This window comes from Carassius gibelio, chromosome B22, assembly GCF_023724105.1.
Source record: "Carassius gibelio isolate Cgi1373 ecotype wild population from Czech Republic chromosome B22, carGib1.2-hapl.c, whole genome shotgun sequence".
NCBI lineage: Eukaryota > Metazoa > Chordata > Actinopteri > Cypriniformes > Cyprinidae > Carassius > Carassius gibelio.
In genome coordinates this window covers 9,759,141-9,769,439 of record NC_068417.1, presented here as the reverse complement: position 1 = coordinate 9,769,439, position 10,299 = coordinate 9,759,141, and the positions used below count along the sequence as shown (strand labels likewise).

Here is a 10,299-nt window from a genome sequence, read left to right as displayed (position 1 = left end):
CACGTAGCAATAAAAAATATACGAAAAACCTTGATTATTCTGGTTAGTCACATTGTACTGCTATTATTTTGAACAATACTGTATATATATTTGTGTGAATTATAGGTTTGTTAAATCTAGGGTATTTAAGTTATTTTAAAACAAATAACTTTCTGTGCTAACAAATTGCAATGAGGTGGTTGTTTTGCAATAAGGTGGACACAGTTCTATTCATAACTGTGCTAATATGTACCTATTAGGCATTGAAAAAAAAGGGGGACAAAGATGTCCTTTTAAGGTTACTGCCAGAGGTGGAGAGTCCAGGGGTCAGAAAGTAAAAGTCCTGCCACATTTTTGCTCCACCCATGAACTCAGCAGCTGATTTCACCAGAGGAGGAAACAAGTCATTCCTTCCAAGTCACAAACTAGTCTCAACTCAAATCCCAAGTCCTCAAAGAGTTAAAGTCAATGAGATAATTAAGAGACTAATTAAATGATTATTGTGCATTGGTGATGAACACCTGCTGTTATTGGGCGTTACAGAGGATCAGATGCTGATGTTTTATTGGTTAAAATTATGCCACCATCATGGAGATCAGTGTTTGCTTTAGTTGGGCTCTTGACCCTTTTAATAATTCAAAGTAATTTGCTTTTAAACACTTGCGGTTGTGTTACGTAGTAAACATTAACACATTGCTGAATTAAAAGCTTGAAGTAGAAAATTTAATTGCTCATTTTTCATCTAAAACATTTTAATTAACTTCATGAAGGTGTCTCTCTTTGGTTTGTTAAATTATGTTCAGCAATTACTGAACTACAAAAAAAGTCCTATTAAACAAATATTATTGTAATGCTTAAATATTGGGGGAAAAAATTGTACAGGCTCGTGATTTTAGACATGAGCACTTATCATATGATCCTCAACAGTGGTTACAATAATTATTCATGCTACAGTGCATAATCAGAGTTTTTACTATGGTGTTACCCAGCATGCACTTCAGCTTGAAGCGTTTTGTTGATTGTCACCATTGTTGAGATTCATATGCTGGGTCATGATGTCTGTGCGTCTTATTAGGAAAAGATTTCGAAAAATGTATATTTATTACATACATTAGGAAATGTATTCATTATAGTGATTAAACCAACGGTTCCACAAGGTAGGTTATTTAAAAACTGAACATTTGTTAATAATAAATACATAAAATTGTTTTGGAAATAAACAGGCTGATGCCTAATAATTACTTAATCATGTAAAACCGGCTAGTAACGGTTTTCTGCACAGCACTGATCACACTGTTTTATAACAGCACATGTACTTTTACAGAGAAATATCTAACATAAGAAACCAAAGGTCAAGAGCCCAACTGAAGTAAACACTGATCTCCATGATGGTGGCATAATTTTAACCAATAAAACATCAGCATCTGATCCTCTGTAACGCCCAATAACAGCAGGTGTTCATCACCAATGCACAATCATCATTTAATTAGTCTCTTAATTATCTCATTGACTTTAACTCTTTGAGGACTTGGGATTTGAGTTGAGACTAGTTTGTGACTTGGAAGGAATGACTTGTTTCCTCCTCTGGTGAAATCAGCTGCTGAGTTCATGGGTGGAGCAAAAATGTGGCAGGACTTTTACTTTCTGACCCCTGGACTCTCCACCTCTGGTTACTGCTACAGTGAAAATCTGTTGTACCCCAAAATGTAAAATGTTGTCCTCTTTTTGGCCTGGATAAGTGTGAGATTTTGCAGGCTAAAATTGTATCCCGGTCCTGCCCTGATGGCGAGTTAGGATAATCCACTATATCGTTGTGACACTGATTCAGAAACAGTAGTTTATTGAAAAAATAATTCAAATAACACCTTACTATTTCCCCCGAAACATTCATGGTAATTACTTTTGCTGTGGTTTTGTGGTAAGGTTTTGCCTGGGGTTCCTCAAATCTTACCCTGGAGGGCCAATGCACTTCAGAGTTTAGCTCCAACCCTGATCAAACTCACCTACCTGTGATTTTCTAATGATCCTGAAGACATTGATTAGCATGCTCAGATGTGTTTGATCAAGGTTACAGCTAAACTCTGCTGGAAAGGGGATCTCATGGGCCATATCTGAGGATCTGGAGCCTATTGCTTGCATTTGAACAAGGAACTCTTCCAGCTGTGCTGAAGGACACAACCACCATGCAAGCTGCTCTTGAATGTCGTGGTAGCATGGTCTCATGTTGTTTCCACCAGCATGGCAAATATTTTCATCACCATACCTGATGGATGTCTACAAAATAAGGAGAAGCCTAAAACAGGCCCAATGCCCGGCGGCATCTGAGCTATGACGTGAAAATTGGCCTGAAGCCCAACCCTAGGGTCCTAAATATGTTGGGGCCCCGGCTGAAATGTAGGGCCCTAAATCAGTTGGATATGACAAATTCTTATGTCAGGGTTATATTGGTTTAATTCATGTATGTTTTCTCTGTGAACACAAGCACATTCATCTCCAATATATTTCTATTTATACAGTTGAGATGTGGTTGACATGGGACTGGCAATGGGATGTGCAAGAATCTAAAACACTGGGCAATGCTTTATCGGTGTTATTTTTTCTCATAGCCTTGGAGCATGATATTAACAAAACCAAGGTTTACTGAGGAAATCAAGGTGCGTTAACAATTAACAGAACATTGAATAATTGTGTTTAAATCACTGAGCAGAGTTTTCTGAATCTCCGCTTCCTTATAACAGTACACTCGGGTTCAGTTTCCCAATCCCCAATTTGCATTCTGTGCCTGTTTATCTTTCAGTTGCCCGTGTTCATACAGATAGATGGAGGAGCCTGGATTGGAGGGATCTGAGATGGCAGAAATAATGAACAGGACTTTCTGTCCTTCAAGCTTCTTTAATAAACCTCTGAAGACATTGATGTTATATATCATCTTACTTTTGAGTTCAGAATCATTAAACCACTTTTTGATAGATCGCACAGAAACCACGCTGTGCTTCCCATCTAGATCTTTAAACCTGTCGGTTTTCAGATACTCATTCAGGGCTGATATATACGGATCTTCATACTTCAGAGATGTGAAAGTCAAGCAAACCACTTGAGGAACATCAGGATTAAGAACGGTGTTGTTGAGACGGCCCGAATCTTCAATTTGGATCCCTTGCAGTGACTTGGTGTGAGAACTCAAGGTGTGAAGTTCATTCCTTGCAGTAGTTAACCACTCCTCAAGTGGGTCAGCGTTGAATGGGGAGCTCCTGTGGATCTTCAGGATGTCTTCCAGAGACTTTTCCTTCATCTCTCCTCCTCGAACAGCAGGCAAGACCCTGCCGAGTGCTTCCAGAAGCATTGTCTTGTAAATGCTAAACGATTTCTGAAATAATTGCAGTCTGTCTTTAATGTCACTGAAACTGTTAACCAATGCATTCCCTGACAGGTCGTTGTATGTCCTCTCTGCCTTTCCCAGCTCCTCGATTATACATTCAGTTTCGAAAGCCACACTTGCACTGATTTCTCCCTGTACCCATGCTGCTTTTGCATTCAAAAGATGGAGTGGATAAAGCCAGACTTTTATAGGAACTTCCTTCTGTGGATTCCTCAGCAGAGCGGGGAGCTCCTTGTACAAATCCAAGGCCTCCATGTATGTGGTGGGATTCTGATGAAGGCGGACATCGCTGTGAATTGTGCAAGTGATCTTCTCAGCCATTTTCTTTTCAGCAGCAGTCATTTTAAAAGTGGTGTTTGCCTCAGTGGAAAAACCAGGGATCTTCTTGACCATGGCATTTAGTTTTCCATCCATCTCATGCTTGTTTTCCTCTTCTGAAATCATCCGATCGAACACCATGATGGCCTGAGCTCCGTACAGTACCGCCGTGACCACATGAGTTGCAGATTTCAGGTCAAGCCCCCCAGGGTAGGTGATATTGCCCAGTTGGGACATAGTGAGCTGTTCATATCTTGTGGTTTCACTGTAAAATATTGTAGATCTGGACTGTTGTTTTGAGGATTTGGTGTCACGCAGGAACTTTCCAGATCCTCCCACCTGCACGAGCCCCGCCAAGAAACTGGCCTTCAGGGAGGTGGTTAAATCCAAGAGACTGAATTTACTTGAGAGAGAGTCAGAGCTACTGAACTTCAGATATGTCTGGGGCTGTGGATGACTGTCCAAATTTTCACTCAGCGATTTATTATCCCACAGAGTAAGACCTGAAATCAGAAGTGACTTGAACAGTTATTAAAGTGGCGGTTGAATGGTATTGTCACACAATGACGGATAAGTGGTGATTCAACATGATTTGAGAAGTGTAATGAAGAAAATGTTTTTTTTAGGTAAGTGCAGCACCTGGAATGAAGGAATCGTCGAGGCAGTCATACAGCATACCAGGTAAAAGAGGTCTTCCAAGGGCTGCTACTTTCATAGTCTCTGACTATAGAAAGAAAGAAAGAAAGAAAGAAAGAAAAAGTTCTATACATATTTTAAAACCTGAAATACATCTGGTTAGTCTTTCATTTGATCTAAAGGCACACATACCTCTGCGTTCACCACAGCAAGGGCTGCCAGACACAGAAACACGTAAATGTAGATGGACATCGGCTTCCTCGAGTGCATCAAAAGAGCGTCCATCTTAGAAAAGATAACAAGGAGACCTGTTGGAATAATAATAATAATAATAATAAAAACATCCATTTACAAAAATAAAATGTGTACCTCATTTTTTTTTAAGTTCAAATAAAAATATATTTTGAAGTACGCTTTATATAGTAATTATACTAATATCAATTAACTACTAATATAGTAGCATACTTTAAAGTGTACTATTTTAATACTACTTGGGTCTTACTAAAATGCCTGTTTGAGCTGTCTCAGCTGAAAATAACTGATACATCTTAAAATAGGTCAGTGTTGTGTTTTACTCCAAGATGCACACAAGCAATTTTTAAGGCTTTTTTATATATTTATAAAAAAGCTGCTTAAATATCCTAATTTAACTAAAGCCACCCTGCAGATAAGAAAAATAAATAAAATAAAATTCCTGTATTTAATGTATTTTTTACAGAATCATAATTTTGTCATAATTTTTACAGTATAAATCTGGTTTTACAATTAACAAACAATGTACTTTTACATTTAACTAGTAAATTCAACAATGCACACTGCTACTAAAATCTGTTTTGTACCTTTAAGATATACTGCCAAGCAGCATAATAATGCCGGTAATAGAAGAGAAAACCACAGGAATGATCAAACATCATCACAAGAAGCTTTTCCACAAGCTTAAGTATATATTACTAACATACAGAAGTTGCAGTCAATCAACACAAAACACCATCATGGTAACACAAAATACTTAATAATGCAATAAACATTCATTAAACATCAGAAAATGTAACATATAACCTTATATAAATGATTAATATTCATAAATTAATATTTTATATTTTACAGTTAAACTTACACTTTTTTTTTTCTTTTCCTTTTTGTACCTATAGCCTATGCGTGTCTTTGGGAAGTTAAGAGCTGAAATCTTCTGGTAAAGTCTTCAGCTGAAGTCTAAAACTCACTGGACTTCTGTATATTTATACTCCGAACAAAACAAACAAACCAAAAAAAAAAAAAAAAAAAAACACACACACACACACACACACACACAAAACACTGCTCTTTACCCTTATGGACCCAGTGTGTAGCTGTGTTTGGCTAAGACTTTCTGTGCAATACACTACATGTGTGTAACTTATAGCATAAAATGTGTGATCATTTGTAAACATTGGAAGTATAAAAATCTAACCTTTTCCTAAAGTTTATTTACACATAAATAAATTGTGGAATACATGACAGAGAAATGTTTTTCTATCTGTTTGCGTTTTGGTAGTACATCCACTGCAGCTACCATGCCTTGACTAGATATTCAAACGCCCTTTATCTGATTGCAATCCAATGACAGAGACGCGCATTTTGAATGTCCGGTAGTCCTCAAAGTCCTCATTATAGTCTTGTCATGTTAACAAAGACGCGGCATAAATTTCATCATAGTTTTTATCATCAGATATTAGTTTTAGCTCCTCAACGTCTCGTCTTAGTCACATAAAATATGTTTGTTAACGAATATTTATCGTCCTCGTCTTCATTGACGAAATTAACACTGCCTTGACATCCAGACCCCTTCAAATAGCATCTCGTCTGAATGGCAAGACTTACACAGCAGCAGGTCAGGCTGCGGATTCATTGCATACCATGGCAATTTTGCAAGCATACCAGGCCGACCTGCTGAAAGACCCGGATAAAGGTCAGGGTCTCTCCCTTAATGAAGTGGCTGAGCAACACCGCTCTACAGATCTTGCTCTCCATGCCACCAAACAGACCACTACTGCCATAGACAGCTGTATGGCAGCTATGGTGGTAACGGAGAGACATCTGTGGGTGAACCTTGGTGACATCGGTTATCCTTCTGAACTTTTTGCCACTTCTGTCAAGACGGTTGTCGAGAAGTTTAAGGAGGCAAAGGTCTGCTCAGCTGCTTTCAAGTCCATCACTCCATGAAGGCTCAGGTCTCATCCGGAACAAATTCTTGGTCTAAGGCAGGGATCTCCAACTCTGCTCCCGGGGGGGCTACCTTCCTGCAGAATTCAGTTCCAACCCTGCTCCAACACACCTGTCTGTAATTATCAAGTAACCCTGAACACCATGATTAGCTGGTTCAGGTGTGTTTGACTGGGTTTGGAGCTGAAATCTGTAGGACGGTAGCTCTCCAGGAGCAGGGTTGGAGACCCCTGGTCTAAGGACTAGAGACAGGTCCAGAAGGTTAGTGTCAGGACTCCACCTGCGGGCAGATCTAGAAGGCGGTGCGAATCAAAGAGTCAGAAGCAAGACGAGGCGTTCCCAACACTCTCGTCTGGACCAGGGCAAACCTCCCTCTTAGGATATTTACATCTAACGTTTCCTCACCTAATCATGTTATGAACCTCCATTCACGGCATTACAGTCTCCTGCTGGACCTGGCTTCTATGCCTCCTAGAACTACCTGCTGTAGGTCCAGAAAAGACATGCGTGGGAGCCATGGTGGCAATGTATGATCCATGTCTTCCTTAACTGTTGCTAGTTGTATAATTCTCTTCCTAGCATTTTACAGCAGTTACTGCGCATCTCCTGTAATTCCACAGATGATCACACCAAGTAGCTAAGCCCTTTTGTGGCTTCCTTAGTCAGTCATTTCCAGTGTTTGGAATAACGGCGTTTAAAAGAACAGCGTTAGGTAACGACGTTATTTTTTTCAGTAACGGGGTAATCTAAGTAATTACTTTTCCAGTCATTACAACGCCGTTAACATTACTGAACTTTAAATGCGGTGCGTTACTATGCATTGATTTAATAAACTATGCATGCAATCCGAACACACCCCTGGCTCACACAGCGAGTGAGGAGGTGGGTTAATGAGAAGATAAGTGATTATGATTGGCTAAGGCAGAGTCATGTGTTTCATGGTAGCCAATCAGAGCCAGTGTTTTTACACACATGCCGGCACACGCGGCTGCGCCAGCGGCGCCAAACACACACACACACACACACACACACAACAGCTACACAGAGATTCGCAGCAGCAGCAGAGATGGCGAGTCAGGAGCAATCCGATGAAAAGTTGGCATTTTCAAGGTGAAGATATAAGCACTACTTCAAATTCATTGTGGTCAAAGGCAAGAACGTGCATGTAATGTGTACATGTAATGTGTGAAAACGCATCTACAAAGCTAGTGGCCAAAAACACTTTTCTTACAAAGATAATACTTGAAGTGCAGGATAAAACTCTTGCTGTCTGTTGACGTGCAATAAATATTGAAAGTTATGTACCTGTCTGTTCTGCTCATTTCAACTGACTTGTGAAAACTGAAAAAAAAGTACAAATTCTGTCTTATAGCAACTTTTTTTTTTTTTTTTACAGTAACGCAAATAGTTACTTTCCCTGGTAACGAGTTACTTTTATTATAGAGTAATTCAGTTACTAACTCAGTTACTTTTTGGAACAAGTAGTGAGTAACTATAACTAATTACTTTTTTAAAGTAACGTTCCCAACAGTGATCATTTCTGTGGTGGGATCCTGCAGCTTCCCCTATTGGTATTAGCAATGGTATTTCTAAATCCATATATATGTTAAGAAGTATAAATGTTAGTTGTCTTTGCAAGTCCATATTCATGGTAGATGTGCATGCTAGTCTTTGTGCACCTTTTTAAAACCCTTTATGGTAAAGGTGATGCGATGCAGGTCTCTTCCCCTTTCTCTGAGTTGGCTCAGGCCACGGTTTTTACCTTGGACCCCACTCTCGTGTACACACTTTTGTAAACAGGGTGTTTCTACTAATTTCTTTTGGTATCTTGTGACCCTCGGGCAGCTCGTTCTTAAAGCAGGAGGTAGTCCAGGTGTGACAGGATATGGCTTATGTCAGCCCTGGTACTCGGCAGTATTTTTCAATATTTGGTGCACAGCGTAGACCTTTGGCCATAGAGACGTTATGTCAATGACAGCCATTAAAACGTCTTGGTGTAGCTCGTAAATGGACATTTTACATTATCCATCAATAGTTGATTTGCTGAAACTCTTGTTAGAGTTTGTTTAGCTCATTATCTGATTAATATTGAGCTTGTCGTCTGTTTCAAAGAACCAGTCTGCAGAGTATCGTACCTGTCATCAAACTATCACTGTGATGTTCAAAGCAACTGATGCGTCCACTAAGATGGGCCTAAAACAAGGTTTGCAAGAATCAGATGCAGAGATAAAACAACTGCCTCATGAAGAAAATAAATAAATATAAATTAATAGGAAATTTCCCTCAAATAAAAACATTACTGTAACAATTTTGCAGTATTCAGTGCTTGAGATTTGCATATTTACAGTTTATCTTATTTTAGGGCTAGGTTTTTTGTTCACTATCTCATGATAGTGAGTTCCTCAAATCCAGTCCAGTTGAGCTCTAGTATCTCTGGAGAACTTTATCAAGTGTGTTTGACTGGTGCTGGAGCTCTGCAGGACACCGGCCCTCCAGGACCGGATTTGAGGAACCCTTTAATGTATGTCAATATATATATATATATATATATATATATATATATATATATATATATATATATATATATATATATATATATATATATATATATATATATATATTAGCATGAGGCACCACAATATCACAAAGCATCATACAGCATATGATCCACAAGTGGAAGCATGAGTGTCTTTTCAGCACATTAGCACATTACCTTGTCTCTGCATATTTGCCTTTCATCAATGCACACAGTCTATTAAAATATGGGATTTTATTTCAACTGTAATTATGTAATTCACATTAATGTCCCCCTTTTATTTATTATTATTATTTATTATTATTATTATTATTATTATTATTATTTCTTTTGATCTTTCTATCTATCTATCTATCTATCTATATATATATATATACAGATTACACTCTGTGCCCATAATATATTTATCACAGTGATCTTGTGCACATTATCTTGGTTTGGCAATGTGCCCTTTAAAATATCTATGCACGGTCATTACTCTGGGCTGCATTTCCCAAAAGTGTTGTTGGCTTAATTGATTGTGATGGTCTTCCCAATCAACTCTGCACGATGATTTTGGAAAATGCAGCCCTGCATGTTGTCTGATAGATAACAAATTAAAAAATAAGCAGAAAATGAGCTACATATTAACAGCAAAACAAACTATTTCAAAGAGCATTTCAGTAAATCCACTGTATGTCGGGAATTAAAATGTCAACATAAAAAACGAAAGGAGCTGTTACAGTTTACTTAAAGAGTTTGTATGCCCTTTATTTTGGTCTCATCTGACGGTCAAACTGAATGTTCCAGTAATGCCTGGCAAACATCAGATTGCTGTTTGATGTCACGAGGGCTGTCATGATATCAGATTTTGCCAACCACGGTTTTCATAGCCAAATGAATTTATGGTAACAATAAATTGCAATCATGATAGACACCTTAAAAAAATGTTCAGTCAAATACATCTTTACTTTGCTTCTTTTGTGTTTTGCTTTATTTTGTTAGCCAACGAATCACACTATTTCACAGAACAAATACAAGAATTACAACTCTGGCTTCTTTGACACTACCTAAGACATTACCAGAAGAGAGAGAATACTGTCAAACTCAGCGGTATTATAGATAAAGCTTTAACAACACAACTAATACATTACCTTATTTGAAATGACATGCCCAAATTAAAATACATAGATCACAAAGCCTTTGAGCTTCAAACTTTGTCCATTTGAATTCTGAGATTTATGTGATTTCATTTCGAAGAGACTAAAAT

At 38.2% G+C, this 10,299-nt stretch overlaps 1 protein-coding gene across 6 annotated transcripts in view; it reads right to left on the bottom strand.

The window, feature by feature from the left end:
* Positions 1–2,397: 2,397 nt before the first annotated feature.
* Positions 2,398–10,299, bottom strand: part of LOC127987310 (neoverrucotoxin subunit alpha) — a 270,558-nt gene continuing 262,656 nt past the window's right edge. Inside the window, exons 1-4 of one of the 6 annotated variants that reach the window (XM_052589588.1) lie at positions 5,152–5,262; positions 4,505–4,597; positions 4,316–4,400; positions 2,398–4,179 (exon numbers count right to left, since the gene is read on the bottom strand). In XM_052589588.1, the coding sequence (XP_052445548.1) occupies positions 2,729–4,179; positions 4,316–4,400; positions 4,505–4,597; positions 5,152–5,226 (1,704 nt within the window). In that variant the 5' untranslated portion in view covers positions 5,227–5,262 and the 3' untranslated portion in view covers positions 2,398–2,728. Of the gene's footprint in view, positions 4,180–4,315; positions 4,401–4,504; positions 4,621–5,151; positions 5,272–5,429; positions 5,546–10,299 lie in introns of those variants that run through there. The other 5 variants (XM_052589591.1, XM_052589589.1, XM_052589593.1 and 2 more) reach the window with 5 other exon arrangements.